This window comes from Tricharina praecox, assembly GCF_024521635.1.
Source record: "Tricharina praecox strain CBS 144465 chromosome Unknown BZA05scaffold_1, whole genome shotgun sequence".
Classification (NCBI taxonomy): domain Eukaryota; kingdom Fungi; phylum Ascomycota; class Pezizomycetes; order Pezizales; family Pyronemataceae; genus Tricharina; species Tricharina praecox.
Window position 1 is genome coordinate 2,106,951 of NW_026250403.1, and position 15,835 is coordinate 2,122,785.

Genomic DNA, 15,835 nt, shown 5'->3' on the forward strand with positions numbered 1-15,835 from the left:
ATCAGGCGCCACACCGGACGGAACCATGAGGCGTATGTACAATACGTTGGCTAAGGCGCGGCGATTGCGAGCCTGCGAGGTCCTTCACTGAGCCTGCGAGGTCCCTTACCGAGCCCACTCTCGACGACTCCACTTACAATTCTTAGCAGTCGACTACAGCCAGTCCCGTCCGACCCTACTGGTGGACTACGATACATAGTCCGTCCAGCACGCACCTCCGGACGGACTGAATGTACGCTATGTAGACCAGTCCCGTCCATGAGTCCAGAAGGACTGCGCTGGATGTATGTAGAACACCGCTGCAGCATATCCACTTCAGTCAAGAATACCCAATTAGGTCAATAGGTTCTATTCCATGTGCCCGCAGGCGAAAGTACACAAATCATCTATAAAACGCCGCGTCCCCATCATCACCACCACCCACCATCCACCGGCCATCCATCACAGCACGATCCCCACAGATCACCATTAGAAAAACAAAAAAACAAAATACAAAGAGAAAATAAAGAAAGGAAGTGGCATGTAACTTTTGTGTCATTCCGTTATTTCCCTTCATGGCAGCCCTACGTGTAGAAGCAAAGCAAAAAAAAGAAACGAAACAGAATCTCCCCCGTATGAACACAAATGGAGACACACAACCTTCTCTCTCACCGCCTCCTACACACTCCCGATCCCAACGAAGCAGCCTTGCCTGATTTTCCCCAGAATAAAAGGAAATGGAAAGGAACCAATGAAATGACGCAAAAAGAAAAATGGAAAGGACACAACGAAATGAAAACCCCACCCAAGACCTAAGTAAGAAACAAGATTAAACGCCAAAAGACGCCCCACTCATATCACATCATTTTGGTAACCTTTTTACGCCGTAGCGGTCTCCTCCTGGTTGCCCTCGCCGTTGGTGACTCCAGCGTCGCCAGCCTCAGCGGGGGAGCCGTCCTTGTTCTTAACATAATCGTCATAAACCGAAAGGGCCTCGTTGACCTTCTGCTGCAGGGCAGGGTCGTCGTCCAGACTATGATATTATTAGTAACGAGCGAAATCAATATCTGCTAGGGAATACTCACAGAGAAAGGAGCTCATAGTTCTCCATCTCCAACAACATGCCGGTGATCTTACCAGCCAGCTCAGGGTGGAGCTTCTGGATTTTGGGGTACAGAGCCTCACCGAGCATCTGCTTCTGCTGGGCCTCGGGAGCGGCAGCATAGGCCTGGTTGTCGAAGCCAGGGATCTGAGGAGCCGGTCCACGAGCCTGGGGAGGGGGCATGCGAGCCTGCTGCGGCGCCTGGGGCTGCTGCTGGAGTGGCATTCCACGGCCGGCGGCGGGGGGAAGAGGACCACGAGGACCGCCCATGAGAGGCATACCGGGCATACCCTGAGGGGGGATGGCGGCGACACCAGCAGGGGGAGGAGGACCCTGACGACCGCGACCCTGAGAAGCAGCCATGGCCTGAGCCTGGGCGTGGGAGGGCATAGAGGGGTTGAAGGGAGGGTAGCCAGGTCCGCCCATAGTAGGAGGACCGTACATCTGAGGGGGAATGCCCTGAGGGATGGGACCCTGGGGACCACCACGACCCTGAGGAGGGTAGCCGCCAGGAGGACCACGAGGGGGCTGAGCCATGGGCATCATGTTGGGCTGCGGGAACGGCATACCACGTCCACCGGGCATGAAGTTGGGCTGTTGGGCTTGGCCGAAGTACATAGGAGCAGCTCCCATGTAAGCCTGAGGGGGCATGCCACCCTGCGCAGCAGCTTGCTGCATCCTGATCTGGTTACGAGATTGGATGCTGGCCTCGAGCTGACTCTTACGGACGTCCTTGCGCTGAGCGAGGGCAACGTAGAGAGGCTTGCCATTGATCATGCGCTGGTTCAACTCGGTGACAGCCTTGGAGGCCTCCTCGGGGCTCGAGAAGCAGACGAAGCCGAATCCCTTGGATTTGCCGAGCTTCTTCTTAGGGGCCTTCTCCTTCTCCTCGGTTTCACCCTCCGCGCCCTCAGTAGCCTCCTTCTCCTCAGTCTCCTTGGGCTCCTCCTCATCCTCATCTTTGTACTCGTCACGCATCACCTTGGCGGAGGTGATGGTACCGTAGGGAGCAAACTCCTTGCGAAGACGCTCATCATCTATATCATCGTCGAGGTTCTTGATGTATCTGTAGGACGGTCGTTAGTTGAATGACCATAAAACTGTCTAAAGCTGGGATGGGGGATCTCACAGGTTGACACCCTGGTACTTGCTCTGCTTCTCAACACGAGCAGCCTCGTACTGCTTGCGAAGCTCCTCCTCACGCTCGTGCTTCTTCTGAGCTCTGGAAACGTAGAGCTTCTGGCCCTTGAAGTCCGACTCATGAAGCCTGTCAACGGCCTCAGCGGCACACTTGTGCTCCGAGAAGTTAACGAATCCGAATCCACGGCTCGATCCATTCTCATCGCGAGCGAGGGTGGCCGACGTGATCGCGCCAAACGCGGCGAAGAGGTCTCTAAACTCCTCGTCCGAGGCCTCGGGGTCAACGTTCTTGACATAAACGTTGGTGAAGTTGGCCTTCATCTCGTCGAATTTGCTCTGACGGTCCTTCTTGGGGATGTGGTGGCCGACGAACACCTTTTTCTCGTTCAACAACATGCCGTTGACGTGCTTGATCGCGTTGTGGGCAGCCTCGGCAGTCTCGTAGTGAACGAATCCATATCCGCGAGAGTTGCCGTACTCATCCTGAGCGACCTTGCAAGACAAGATGTTGCCAAAGGCAGCAAAGGTGTCGTGAAGCGCCTTGTTGTCAATGGCAGTGTCGAGGTTCTTGATGAAGACATTGCCCTGACCAGTCTTGCGAAGAGCGGGGTCACGCTGAGACCACATAATGCGGCACGGCTTACCCTTGATGGGGCTGTAGTTGAGCTCCTCAAGAGCACGCTCACCATCCTGAGTGTTGTTGTAGTTGACGTAAGCGTATCCCAGCGAACGGCGGGTCACGGCGTCACGGCAGACACGGATGGAGGCGACCGATCCGATCGACGAGAAAAGCTCGAAGAGCATAGCCTCGGTGACAGAGGAATCAAGCTCTCCGACGTATAGGGAAGCCGACATGTGGGGTGCAGCATTCGAGGAGGGAGCCTGAGCCTGGCCGGCCTCGCCGTCCGAAGCGGGCTCCTGGGGGGCGGGGGAGACACCATTGGGGGGCGACTGCTCAGTCTGCTCCGCGACGGGAGCGGGGGCGGTGACCTCTGCAGAAGACATATTTTCAATCTGTGACGAATGCGTGCGGTTAGTTTGGTGTTGTTTTTTCCGATGAGGTAGACTATTTAAAGACAGAAAGAGAAAGGACTCGGGACGAAGGGCCAAGAGGGTAGTATTATAGTGATTGACGTACTGTTGAATGAAAGTTTTTTCTTGCAGCGGTGGGTGTTTCTGTATGGGAATTAGCAGCTGTCATTCAAAGACAAAGAGCACGAAAATCATTTAAATGGGCTAGCAAGGCATGTGACATGTCCGACGGGTAGCAATCGAAGATACGCAAAACCCTGAAACGCCAAAACAATGGGACAATCGAGAGAGGTGAAACGAGCCGCGTCAAGTAGAGCGTCATTGATGTACGGCAATCCGCTGCTGCTGTTGAGAGGGCATGATCGAGCAATTACGAAGCCCACCGCAACAGCAGCAGCAGACGACCGAGAGTGAGAGGCGAACGACTGGAGGTGTGTGTATATGCGGGGAGTGGAGGGGACGAAGGGGTGGGGTTCCGCTAACCTCAAGAAGTCCTTTTGATGTGATCAAGTATTCGAATTAGGTCGCTTTGGGTGCGATGATGGAGAGGATGAGGAGAGGAGAAGAGGAGGAGGGGTTGTCGAAGGGTGGTGGTGGTAGTGGTGGTGGTGGATGGTGGAGGGAGATGAGGTGGGGCGGGATGAAGGTGAGCAGAAAGGATTTTTGTCGGTTTTCAAGTTTTTTTGTGGTTTTCGGAGGTTAGGTAACGAGGATAGCGGAGGTAGCCAGGGCTTCGATTTCCTATCGAACTTGTGAGGGAACGAAGGGAGGAGGGAAGACGATGTCAAGGTTGGTGGTTGTGGGTTGGAAGGAAGAGGGGAGAAAGGAGGAAGAAGAAGGAAGGGTGATGTTGGGTGGGTAAGTTTGGGTAGTGGGGTTGGGGGGTTGTTGGAGGGGAGACGTTACGTTTTGGGTTGGGTTAGGTGGTTGCGGCGCGAGCGAGACGCTGTTTTTGGGTGTGGTGAAGGCGGCGGAGGCGAATTTTTTCCGACAAGCAGAAGAAGTAGCAGAAGATGTATCTCATGTCACTCTCCATCTCACTCTCTGTCACTCATACCTTCACGTTCGCACGCTTCTTTCTCTTCAAAAAAATCTGGGACAATATCAACCAATCACAGCGTGACCCTTGTTGGCTCGGTGTGCGGCTCTTTTCTAACCTTCTGGTGGCGGTCAGCCACGGCCGCTCGTCAGTCACCACGACCGCGACCGGCCAACCCTGGCTCCGAGCCCTGACTGGCAACCTCCACAAAGGAAACGCCGTCAAACACAGACACCTTGAGGCTAGAGTGCCCCACCGAGCACATCGTTAGTGAGCTCGACGGGGGTGTGGAGAAAAAAAAGAGTAACGAAAACAAATCGAAAAATACTGCAAAAAAAGAATCCTCACCGCGAAAAAAAAAACACTACGGAAAAAACACTACGAGAAAAACCACAAAAAACATCTGTCATCTCAAATCCGACAAACTTCATCTCCATCCAATCTTGTTTATTCATAGACGCCTGGAGGCAGAAGAGTACAGACAAGCGAAGCACAGAAACTCCCAACACCCAAACCATCGACGGGCCATCACAAGGCCACAGCCCCATTTACGAGAATACCTAGCAAGAAAAAAAAAAGAAAAGCACAGAAACAGAGAAAAACAAGAAAAAACTGTCACATCCGATTCATGCAGATCTCTCGTTCGCGGCTCGATCAGCTCAGATCAAACCCAGCATTGGACCGAACCGAATACAGTAGCTTCTTCCTCAGCGTCCTAGCACTCTTGTATCGCGGCAGCTTGAGTAGATTCACGCAGGTACCTACATAAGCGGACATGTGCATTAGCCAAAAAAAAACATCACGAAAATCACTCCTCCGGCAGAGGAGCACCGGTGGCAAGGCAAGCTTACTAGCAGAACACAACCTCGCCTGGTCTTCTCCTGCATCTCGAATCGAGAAGCGTGGTCGGAGCACCCTAAACCCAAGAAGCGGCGCTCTAGCAACACTCGTCACGAACCGGAGCACCTTCCTGCGGTCGGCATCGTCGAGCTCGTGCATAACCTGCCAGAATAGCCTGATCGTCTCATGCTCTTCTCCATCGTCCCCAATGGAATATACCCCCCCGTAGATGGTGTTCCTGCGTAGATCCTCGACATCGATGGGGCTGCCTGTATCTCCTCCGACCAATGTCTGCAGTTCGCTCTGGTTGAACATTTTGAGCCAATGCGGATTGATGATCGTGGTGAGACCCTTCAGGAATGCAGCCGTTTGGGCTGCAGGTTCCTTGACAAGCCGGTGCTTTGAAACGAGGTGGACGTATTCCAGTCTGTTGGCGTTTGTGACGGGAATCGAATCTCCATTCGGCTTCAGATTGTACGTCTCTATCTTGCCGGGTGCGATTTGCGTAGTGATTGTAAAGTCGAGGTTAAACGTAGTCTCAACGTTGCCCTCAAAGTCCATAAGTGCCATCAGGTGGCGGTACATCTCGGCATCCAAGTCCCGGAGGTCGTTGACACCTACCGCAGACGCTGACGAGGGCTGTGACCATTTCAAGAGGAAGAACGGCGCAAACGAGAGATCAACTAAGATTCCCTCGTAGAGGCACTTTCCGAGGATTCTTCCGCAGAACTCGTACCTATGGAGGATATCCGTGATGACAGATCGATTGTCAGTAATAAGGAATTGGCGCAATTTGTGCTTGACCTCTTCCAACATCGTCGGATTAGGGTAAAGCAAGTGCTCGGGATTCTCCTTGAACATGTTGTTTACACCCAGCGTGGTCAGAGAGATGCCCCCATAATGAGCAAAGTCCTCAGGATCCTCATTGGGGTTGTTGTCGTCCGGTACATCTGCACTGGGGGAGAACGCCTCTCCACAGACACCCGTTAGGAATTCCTTGGTCACGCCACCACCGTCGATGCCGGCCTCCTCTGCCCCAAACCTGTCCATATACTTGATCTGAATGGGTTCTTTGAGCCCCTCACCCAGCTTCCAGAAAGCATTATAAGCATCTTGGAACTCGTGTTTCCGACGGATGGTGGCCTTGTGCTTGCTAAGCCGGTCTCCGTCGACGCCAGCACCATTCATCACCGAAAACCTCCACAGATCCGGGTCGGTGTGCCCATTCCTGCGCGCCGTTTGATCTTTCGAAACAAACTCCCGGAAGATCTCGACTCTCTTGTCAAATGGAATCGTGAACGGTAAATTCTGCAGGATCTCCGAACGAGACTCGATGACTGCCCGGTAATTAGCCCGCTGCTTCTTCTTCAGTGCCTTTTCCCGTCGTGCATGTTCCGCATGATGACGGGTAGCTGGGTCCATCGCCTCTCTCGAGTCGGGATCGATGCGATAGTCTCCATCATCTTCGTCTTCTGATTCGCCATCTCGGTGTCGAAGACGGTTCTCCTCTTCTTGAACCACCGCAGCAATAAATCCGTCCAACGTCAAGTATTTACCCATCAACCAAAAGTCCTTCGGAAGGAAATGCCTGCGTGAACTGGGAGCCAAGTCAGTTGTGCGAATGCCTAGATGTGGGGAGTCAGATAACTTACTCCCTAGTGTAGATGGCCTTCAAGACATCGGTCACCACACTGCGAAAGTAATTCAATTCCCATGCCCTGCCGTTCTCTCGCGGCTTGAAGAACACCTCGCCACCGGTATCCTTAGTCGGATCCTCGCCCATGATCTCTCCGTACCAGTAATAGGTAGCGAATGACAGGTTCTTGAGGAAGAGCGCAAGCTCACCGACCTCACTTAGCGCTAACTGACGTCCCTTGCCTTGCACGAACTCATGGTCGTCGCCAGTGACCAGGACGAACGAGTACATCTCCAGAAACAAAAATATCAGGTTCCATTGATCTTCTATGGACTTGACGGACATTCCCCTCGATAAGGTAGGAGGGTATTTCAAAGGGTCAACAGCTACGCGTGAATCGCGCTTGATGGAGGTGAAGAGTTGGCATTTCTTCACCGCATTCCACACATACTTGACAGCCGGTACGCCGTCTGCAGTGAGAGCAACGCAAAGCCAAAACCTCATATCGGTCCGACGGGCTGGGAAAACCAAGAGCAAGGTCAGGGCGAATCCAGCAAGTATATCCACGTTTCCGTCCGTCGATTTGGTGTTTGAGAGGAGAGACGTAACCGACGATTGCTGAACCAGCGATTCTATCTGCTGTTTCACGAAAGGTGGCAACGGCTGCTTCTTGACGCGGGTACGTTTGCTGGAAGTGCCTTCGTCTTCAGCATCGGACCCCTCTCCATCATTCATCGTCACATCCTCAACGTCAATTCGCTGGCCCACTTCTACCGCCACGGAGGATAGAGCCATCGAGAGGAACTTGATGTACTCTTCTCGATCGGCCGACAATCCGGAAGTCGTGAGGTCGATGAAATTTTTGTTGAGCCTGGAAAAGTGGACGACATGTGAAAGCAACCACAGCTTGCTCTCGGTTTCCAGATTCATGCTGAAGAACTCGGTTACTTTTCGAAGGTCCACTCCGGCAATGAGGTTTTTTATACATCGGTCACCGAGCAGAGATACCAGATCGGGTGTGATGAGGTAGCCCGCATTGAAAGCCTTGTAAGCCGCATCGACATCGGCGTCGCTTCTGCCTTCAGATAGTCGCAAAGGTGCTACTACCGCCTCGACGAGTGCCTGTGACCGCGAATCGTGCAAGTTGGGAGAGGCCGTTTCTTTAGACAGGGCGGTATAGTAACGGTCATCGACAAGCTCGGGAACATTCCACGTGAGACTCGGTAGTACTTGCAAGGTCCGCTCCAAAGCTTCATCCTTCACAGCCCCCGAGTCGATTCCTTCAACAAGTAGCCTTCCTAGCATCCGGAGGAGATACCGACGCCGCTGTGGATCACAGCCATCATCACCGTCGCTCGAAAGCCACAGACGTGTAACCAACAGCATTCCACTCAGCCTTTTGAGATCGTCTCGGCTCCACGTCTTAGGCTGGCACTTCCGTCCCATATCCATAAATGCTAGGAATAGGCTAATTCGAGTAGGTGCATGGCTTGCATCGGCTGGGTACTCATCCCACACAGCTCGCCATTCCTTGCGCTGTTGTTCCGCAGCCTTCCGGCCTCGCCACGTCCGTTGGATTGTCCCCGCAGCCTTCAACCTCTTGCGCTCTGCTTCTCGCGCCGCACGCTCTTCGCGGGCCGTCTGCAGTGAGCTCGATGTGGCGACCTTGTTCTTTTGAGATGTGGATGTAGACGGAGTGGTCGGCTTGCGGCCGGAAAGGTTAACGTTTCGGGGGCGCCGGGCGGAGCCTGTAAAGTTGAACATTATAAACCGTCGCAAGCGGGATACTGGGAGTAGTGTTGAAGGTGTTTCGGTATCGCTCCAAGTGTATATCGATCGTAGAGCCTGGGATTGGTGAGGCTGTAGTGATAAGGTGCAGATGGATATGTAAACCCGACGACTGCGAGGGAGTGGTGGTAGTTCGGGCACGTGTAGGAGAAACGATATCGAATATGGGCTATTCGGGATGCAATAGACTGTTTGATGGGTTGAAATGGTGTTGGTTTGGTTTGGTTGAGCTTGCTTGCAGTCATCACCGGCGGAGTTAATGATGCTTGAAGAGAGTATGAGGCAGTCATAGTGTGGCGTAGACCAGGGTGGGGAAGTGGCGCGCTGGGGGACGGTGATAACACGAAGGGGAGAAATGCACAGATTTCAGTTGGATCATATTGATAGCTCCAAATATCACTAATTTACGTATCATTTGAGACAGAAAGCTCTCTCTATTGCGACTCTAAACATATATTATCATAACCACGTGCTGACTTAGTAAGTCTTGGTTGCGGCGACGAACTTCAAGGAACCCCACTGAAGGAAACATCACGACACCTCCGGCCGGCCCAACCTCGTCCAACTTCCACCAACACCCCAATGCCTCCACGAACGCTCCTCCTGAGACCGCAATGCGTGCAGATAGTTCCCTTCAGGGCTCCGTGCCCAGCGACTGCTGCCTTCGTCTTCCGTTCATACTCGTTGGCCCCGCCTAAGGTCCCCAAAGGCCCCAACCAGGACGTGCTCCCCCATGTCTCCGAAGAGGCCGCCGCCACAGCCAAGATCACCGGCGAAACCCCACCCGACCTCGAACAGGGCACTCCGATCTCCGAGGTAACTCACCTGTCGCCGGGAGAGTGAGTGTTATGCCTTTTCGGTTTCGCCGCTGACATGCTGCGAATTAAGGTGATCAAGCGCGACCCGCAAGCAATGAAGCATGCCCCCAGCGTGTTGAAGACGGACCCAACCGCCACCCCCGGGTCGAAGCGCGAGTACTCGACACTTATGGGCGCTGGCGATCGTGCCGAAGGACTCGGTCGTGCGACCGACATCCCTCCCGTCCAGGTCGATGCCGTGGAGATCAATCCCCGCCCCACCCTTCCCGAGGGAGCCAAATACCCTCTGCCAGACCTACCACTTCCCGCCACCTCAATCATGCGCAAAAGATACTCCCCGGTGGTCGAGCAGGTCACCAATCTGATCATGCGCGACGGAAAAGTATGAATTCGACCTCACAGGATGCTTTGCACAACTAAGATGATTCGCGTTTATAGAAAGCAACCGCTCATTCGGTAATGACTGAAGTGCTTGCCATCCTGCGCACCAAATCCGCGCCGGTAGCGAATGCCCGCACACCGATCATTCCCACCGCTCCGCCGCTCTCGTCCCTTCCCTCAGACCCTGTCGCGTATCTACAGACCGCCATCGACTCGGTTGCGCCGCTCCTGAGGATCAAGAGTGTCAAGGGATCTGGAGGTTTCCGTGAGAGTGTTCCCAGCCCTATGTTCCTGCAGCAGAGGCGCAGGAAGGCTGTGATGTGGATCATCGAGGCGGCCGACAAGAAGAAGGCTCGCATGAGCTTGGCTGAGCGATTAGCTGAGGAGATTGTGGCAGTTGTCGAGGGCAGGAGCTCGGCGTGGGATAAGAGACAGCAGGTTCACAAGACGGCGGTTGCATCACGAGCAAACGTCAAGGTCAAGATATTGTAAATTACTACACACAAAGGAACGCAAAGTTCATGGGGGACTGCCTGTAAGCTAATGAAGTACTTCTGCTTTCCATGTACCGGGTATGTGAATTGGTAGTGAAAACACGGTGAATCGAATACACTTGAGGTCTCCCCGCATCGGTCAAACGGTGAAGGAGATGAAATTCTTCAGACTGTCACTACGGTAGTATGCGTAGAGTGCTCATGCGAGTAGCTACTCGAGCAAGCAGCTACTCGGGCAAGCAGCTACTCGGGCAAGCAGCTACTCGGGCAAGCAGCTACTCGGGCAAGCAACTACTCGGGCAAGCAGGGGCCTTCCGCCAGTCGTGGACGCATCAGATTGGCGTGTGTGAAAAGTGTGTTCCGCCGGAACTAGAATAAAAGAACTCTCTGCTTGTACGCGTAGAGTAGCTGCACCCTGCACCCGCAGCGATTACTGAACCCACACAAAATGTGGGCATCACCGAGGAGGCTCCCGCTGAAGTCACTCCCCTCCCCTTTCCTTCCTCTCTCTCCCCTCTACCCACTAACTAGCCCCACTCCTCTGTTTTTCGGTTAGCATACTTCAAAAGAACCCTTTAACGGAAAGTCACGTCACCTCGTCTCACCGTGCTCCTGCTTCTCAGGTGCGGCGTGAAGTTCGTCTGTTCTACTCCTTCACCACAACCCCCTCCTTCCGATTCTATCAACCCAGCCACCAATCCGACATCCTCCTCGACTTCTCTACCAGCTGCCGATCACGAATCAGAAATAGCTTCCAACAGGGCCAAACACCCAACACCGTTTGGACTCACTGTTAATATTGCGATTGTTCCCCTGCCGCATTAGCTTCGGGAGATTAGTCCAGAGATGCCAGCGTCGCATCACACACGCCAGCCCCGCCGAGGCCGATATCAACGGCGCGGCAACGATCGCGGCGATGCAGACGACCCCAGTTTGGCTGCCTCCAACGTTTCGATCTCAGTCAACGCCGATACGCCGCCGCCGCCGCTCATCCCAGCTCCTCTGAGACCACAACGACACCGCACCCAGAGACCATCCCCCCTTGCTCGCGAGTTCGTTCCCGGCGCCTCTGTGGCTCCCCTCCAGCCAGCGCCACCTTCAGCAGCAGAGACAACGGTGGAAGAGGCGCGGTCAGTTTCAGAGACTCAAGATCTTCCGGATAACACACACCCGGCTACTCCGAACATCACTTCAGCCGCAATGGAGTTGACTCTCCGGGAAAGCACAGATTCTGTGACATCCGGTCGCCAAGGCAGCCCCAATTCAGTTCACGGTCTGTGCCGCTTCTTCCAGGCTGGTTGCTGCACTCGAGGCGAAAAGTGTTGGTACAAACATGAACTCGAAATACCCACGGCGTCAGAGACGGTCGCTGTGTCTTCCACCACCACTACTACTACCACACCGTCTTCCACCACCACCATTACTACCACCACCACTACCACCACTACTCCCAATGCCTCTGCAACTGCCGACCCGTCAGAGGTCGAGACTTGCTCGATCTGTTTCGATAAGCCGGAGACTTACGGGCTAATGACCGGCTGCGATCACATCTTTTGTCTATGTATTTTATACCTCCCTACTCCGCGATTGAATCTATTCATTCCTAACCTACATGGGATAGCTTGTATCAGGAAGTGGCGCTGCAGCTCCAGCACGGCCCGCAACGGACGACATGACGATCCTTACGCCGACGATCCACATGCGCTCGCAAGCACCTCCAAAACCTGTCCGCTCTGCCGTGTTCGCACTCGATACATCATCCCGTCGGTTGTATTTCCCACTACCACTCCGCAGAAAAAGCAAATAGAGCGAGTGTATCGACTTCGTCTATCCAACATTCCTTGCCGATACTTTGTTGCTTCTCTACAGCCTCGAGCTCCCCCGCCTCGCAACGAGAGCGGCCTCGTTCCCCCTCATGGCCGCCTAAGCAATGCTCCATGGTGCCCGTTTGGTAACGAATGCCATTACCAGCATCAGAAGGTTCCAGGGGTCCCCTACAACTTCAGCGAGTCTGAGTTAGCACGTGCGATGTGGGGACAGCGGGCTGCGGCTCGTCGTCGGGCCGCTTCTCGGTGGGGACGAGAGGGCGGAGGCCGGGCGTCGTATGGTCAAGAGTGGGTGATACGGCACATAGATGATGATGATCACACACAGCACGAGAACACAAGCACCGCGGATGCAGATGACGACGACAGTTGGGATACTGCTGATATGGCTGTGCTGATGGCGGGTTTGATGGAGATTCATGGACCTGCTGCGGACTGGGGTGGTGATACTACTGGCGTTGAGGCGATGGACGACTTTCTCGCGACGGCTTTCAGTTGACTAGGGGTGTGCGCGGTGTTTTTGCCGCTTCTGGGTGTGGCGGTTGCTGGTGCAGGGTATATTGGGGTGTTCAGCGTGACGATGGGATGGAGGCATAAGGATGTTTTCGCTATCGCCTGGGCTCTCATGCTCACTGGTGCATTGAGTGCATTTCCTTCCCTGGCTTACTTGGTCAGGAGGTAGTTCATTCCTTCACGTCATTAATTTGGTTTGGTTTGGGTGGGCTGGGATTGGACGGCATGGGATCGTTTGGACGGCATGCGATGGGGCTATTGCTTTGAGTCGGAATTTCATACTTACTATTGTGTTTTTTCTGTTCAAGTACCTCTTTCTTACGGGTTTTCTACTTTATTCCCTTTCTTTTCTTTTTTTCTTTCTTCCCCTTACGCTAGTTGAAGAGAGAGCACGGACAAACTGAATCGTTCTGAGTGGGTCGAGTGTGGTGCACTGATAGCAAATAAGAACGGAACTGTCATCATGCGGCGGTTTGGATTCAACCTAGACTCCTTCACAAGGTATCACGCGCTCTCCAGGCTCGGCAGTAGCGCAGCAACGGGCCGGCGGCGATGGAGCGTTCTCTTCATCCCCGTGAAGCTGGCAGGAAGGTCGGGTATGAGGTCTCCACAGTCTGGACAGGCCGTATGTGACAATAAATTGATGTTCTCTCTCTCTCACTCTCAGAACCCAATCAGGGATCAATTATCAAATTCAATCCGGTCACTCGGGTGAACTCGATGGACCCAATGGACCACGGATGCCTCGGCCACTTGCCATCCACCATTCCCGACCCTGGGTCCTATGCACAGAAGTACTTTATTCCCCAAGAGATCGTAATGCTACGATCGGAGATGCGGCACGGTACGGCGGTAGGTCCGTGCGTGTAGGACCGATTTCGGTCCGCGATTGGGATGGGTCTGCTGGCTGGATGGAGATATATGGTACGAACGCCGGAGATTTTTTTTGGTGGGGAGGAGGGCTCAATTGACATGTCTAAACAACTCCTCCATCTAGAGCTCCCCGTCGCCTATATCCTCTCCCCACAACCTCGAGTCGTCACTCCAGCTCCCAAGCCATAGAGGAGTACTTTGGGCCGTCTGTATCCCCCGGGATGTAATGCATCCGTGACTCGGACCCCGAGGTGCTATCAACAGGCTACATATGATAAACCTTCCATGCTCCATTGGTTTCAGCTACATCATCGGCCATAGTGAAACACATCCATCCCACCCCACTCCAATCCAATATCACCGCGACGCCGCGCGGACATTCACGATGAAAAATGTATACATAAACCGTTCTCTTCCGCCATCATCCGTCCAGCTTTTCATCACCACAGCAAGCAAACAAGCAAGCAAGCAGCACCAGCACAACGATGCAGCTCCTCTCCCTCTTCCTCACAGCACTCATTTCGCTCTGCAGCCTTGCGAGCGCACAGACTCCCGGCGCATGCACGGGCACCTGTCAGGGCATGTCGCACGATCCCGCCATCATCCGCCGGACTAGCGACGGCACTTACTTCCGTTTCAGCACGGCGAATAAAATCAACGTTGCTACGGCGGCGGCGCTGGAGGGGCCGTGGACTATGCAGGGAAGCGCGATTCCCGATGGGAGTATAATCGATATCAGCGGAAAGGATGGTGGTTCTTCCTACCTTTGTGAGGGAAGAGAGGAGGCACTGATGCGTGCGGACAGATCTTTGGGCGCCCGATGTTCAGGGCCCAATTGGGGATTATTATTACCTCTACTACTCCGTCAGCGCTGTATGTAGTATCCGCCACCCACCGGCTTTTGCCAGCCAGCTAACCCCCCGTGCTCCAGTTCGGCAGCCAAGTCTCAGCCATCGGCGTGGCGCGTTCCAAGACCATGGACGTAGGCTCATGGGAGGACCTTGGGGCGACCGGCATCGCGTCCAAAGCCGGCAGCGCGTACAACGCGATCGATGGACAGCTCGTGCAAACCTCGGATGGAGCATACGTCATGACGTTCGGCAGTTTCTGGGGGGACCTATACCAAGTTGCCATGGCCGATCCGCCCACGAAGGTCGCCTCGGGAGTGTCCGCGTCTCAGGTGGTCTACAATAGCACCGGCACTCATGCCGTCGAGGCTGGGTTCGTCTACCAGAATGATAACTATTACTATATGTTTTTCTCGTCGGGCTCGTGCTGCGGGTTCGATACGAGTCGCCCGGAGCAGGGCGCCGAGTATAGGATCCATGTGTGTCGCTCTGAGGCGGTCGGCGGGCCGTATGTCGACAGCGATGGGAAGAGTTGTTTGAGCGGAGGTGGAACTACCGTGTTGGCGAGCCATGATAATGTCTATGGCCCTGGCGGTCAGGGTGTCTTTACGGATCCTACGTGAGTTCACCACTGTTCTCCCTCCCTCTCAGAGTATCACTGCTAATGAGAAAAGGCTCGGTTCGGTGCTGTATTACCACTACGTCGACACGACTGTTGGGTACGCCGATGGACAGAAGACATTTGGATGGAACAAACTCAACTGGAGCAATGGATGGCCTACTGCTGTCTAGGTTAACGAGGAGGATGGGAGACTATGTACTGGTATCATAAGCCAAAATTGCAGTTTTTTTGATTTTGATTTTGATTTTGAGGCTTTTTCAAGTGATATCTATGATCATGACAGTGAAAATTTGACATCAAGTAAGTTACTCGGGAACTGTATGGCGCTGTATCACCTGTTTTCTTCTATATAAACCGTCCATGATGCCCGCTCTTTCATCCTTCTATCAAGTAAGACAGTCAATAAAATCTCCTATTCTAAATCTCTCTCTCCCTCTCTACCGCATCTTCTATCCATACGATCTCCGAACTTCCGCACCGCCCAAACGACAATTCGCGCACCAAGTCAATGTCGCTGTCTCGCACAGCGACCAGAGCAGCAAAATTTTGGCCAATGGACATGCATGCCTCTCATGCATGGCCGGAGGCAAGACCTTTCAACTTTGAAAGGAAGAAGACCTCCGCGTATAACGGGGGGGGGGGGGTAAGTAAACCACGGTATACGCGTATAACTTGGGCGGGGGACAGTAGCCCAAGTTATACTTCTTTGGTTTTTTTATTTGCTCGTCCGAAAAACCGTCTGTCTCCCGGTTTCGGAGAGGTGGCCTTGGCCATGCAAGCCTCACACACACATATGGCCAGGAGGAAAGACCTTTGCTGTCACAGACTCACAGCAAAGGAAGAAAACCTCCGCGTATAACTTGGGGGGATAGTAAACCAAGTTATACTTCTTACTTTTTTCTTC

General features: G+C 53.8%; 5 protein-coding genes across 5 annotated transcripts; 3 read left to right on the forward strand and 2 right to left on the reverse strand.

Moving 5' to 3' along the window:
* Positions 1 to 858: 858 nt before the first annotated feature.
* On the reverse strand, positions 859 to 3,226 carry BZA05DRAFT_330300 (polyadenylate-binding protein; the record flags this gene model as incomplete). The annotated part of the gene is made up of 3 exons (XM_051480528.1): positions 859 to 1,012; positions 1,065 to 2,147; positions 2,211 to 3,226. The coding sequence occupies 3 exons, from the start codon at positions 3,224 to 3,226 to the stop codon at positions 859 to 861; spliced, it is 2,253 nt and encodes a 750-aa protein (XP_051344537.1).
* A 1,268-nt stretch (positions 3,227 to 4,494) lies between these two features.
* Positions 4,495 to 8,880, reverse strand: BZA05DRAFT_428110 (uncharacterized protein). Its single transcript, XM_051486088.1, has 3 exons — positions 6,785 to 8,880; positions 5,144 to 6,729; positions 4,495 to 5,053 (listed from the first exon to the last, which is right to left on the reverse strand). Exons 1-3 carry the CDS (start codon positions 8,530 to 8,532, stop codon positions 4,947 to 4,949), a joined length of 3,441 nt encoding a protein of 1,146 aa, XP_051344538.1. The 5' UTR covers positions 8,533 to 8,880; the 3' UTR covers positions 4,495 to 4,946.
* A 191-nt stretch (positions 8,881 to 9,071) lies between these two features.
* Positions 9,072 to 10,320, forward strand: BZA05DRAFT_382835 (30S ribosomal protein-like protein S7). Its single transcript, XM_051482160.1, has 3 exons — positions 9,072 to 9,372; positions 9,445 to 9,756; positions 9,813 to 10,320. Exons 1-3 carry the CDS (start codon positions 9,139 to 9,141, stop codon positions 10,245 to 10,247), a joined length of 981 nt encoding a protein of 326 aa, XP_051344539.1. The 5' UTR covers positions 9,072 to 9,138; the 3' UTR covers positions 10,248 to 10,320.
* Positions 10,321 to 11,449: 1,129 nt separating this feature from the next.
* Positions 11,450 to 12,574, forward strand: BZA05DRAFT_330335 (uncharacterized protein; the record flags this gene model as incomplete). Its single annotated transcript, XM_051480531.1, has 2 exons — positions 11,450 to 11,810; positions 11,871 to 12,574. The coding sequence occupies 2 exons, from the start codon at positions 11,450 to 11,452 to the stop codon at positions 12,572 to 12,574; spliced, it is 1,065 nt and encodes a 354-aa protein (XP_051344540.1).
* Positions 12,575 to 13,797: 1,223 nt separating this feature from the next.
* Positions 13,798 to 15,154, forward strand: BZA05DRAFT_428113 (putative arabinan endo-1,5-alpha-L-arabinosidase A). Its single transcript, XM_051486089.1, has 4 exons — positions 13,798 to 14,211; positions 14,267 to 14,334; positions 14,393 to 14,928; positions 14,984 to 15,154. Exons 1-4 carry the CDS (start codon positions 13,947 to 13,949, stop codon positions 15,099 to 15,101), a joined length of 987 nt encoding a protein of 328 aa, XP_051344541.1. The 5' UTR covers positions 13,798 to 13,946; the 3' UTR covers positions 15,102 to 15,154.
* Positions 15,155 to 15,835: the final 681 nt, after the last annotated feature.

Excerpts from the sequence above, each read along its gene's own strand:
- BZA05DRAFT_428110 (XM_051486088.1), bottom strand. The coding sequence starts at position 8,532 with ATGTTCAACTTTACAGGCTCCGCCCGGCGCCCCCGAAACGTTAACCTT. Across the intron at positions 6,730-6,784 it reads AAGGCCATCTACACTAGGGA|TTCACGCAGGCATTTCCTTC; the intron begins GTAAGTTATCTG and ends CTTGGCTCCCAG. Across the intron at positions 5,054-5,143 it reads GGCGAGGTTGTGTTCTGCTA|GTACCTGCGTGAATCTACTC; the intron begins GTAAGCTTGCCT and ends CCGCTTATGTAG.
- BZA05DRAFT_382835 (XM_051482160.1), top strand. The coding sequence starts at position 9,139 with ATGCCTCCACGAACGCTCCTCCTGAGACCGCAATGCGTGCAGATAGTT. Across the intron at positions 9,373-9,444 it reads AGGGCACTCCGATCTCCGAG|GTGATCAAGCGCGACCCGCA; the intron begins GTAACTCACCTG and ends CTGCGAATTAAG. Across the intron at positions 9,757-9,812 it reads TGATCATGCGCGACGGAAAA|AAAGCAACCGCTCATTCGGT; the intron begins GTATGAATTCGA and ends TCGCGTTTATAG.
- BZA05DRAFT_428113 (XM_051486089.1), top strand. The coding sequence starts at position 13,947 with ATGCAGCTCCTCTCCCTCTTCCTCACAGCACTCATTTCGCTCTGCAGC. Across the intron at positions 14,335-14,392 it reads TCTACTACTCCGTCAGCGCT|TTCGGCAGCCAAGTCTCAGC; the intron begins GTATGTAGTATC and ends CCCGTGCTCCAG. Across the intron at positions 14,929-14,983 it reads GGTGTCTTTACGGATCCTAC|GCTCGGTTCGGTGCTGTATT; the intron begins GTGAGTTCACCA and ends TAATGAGAAAAG.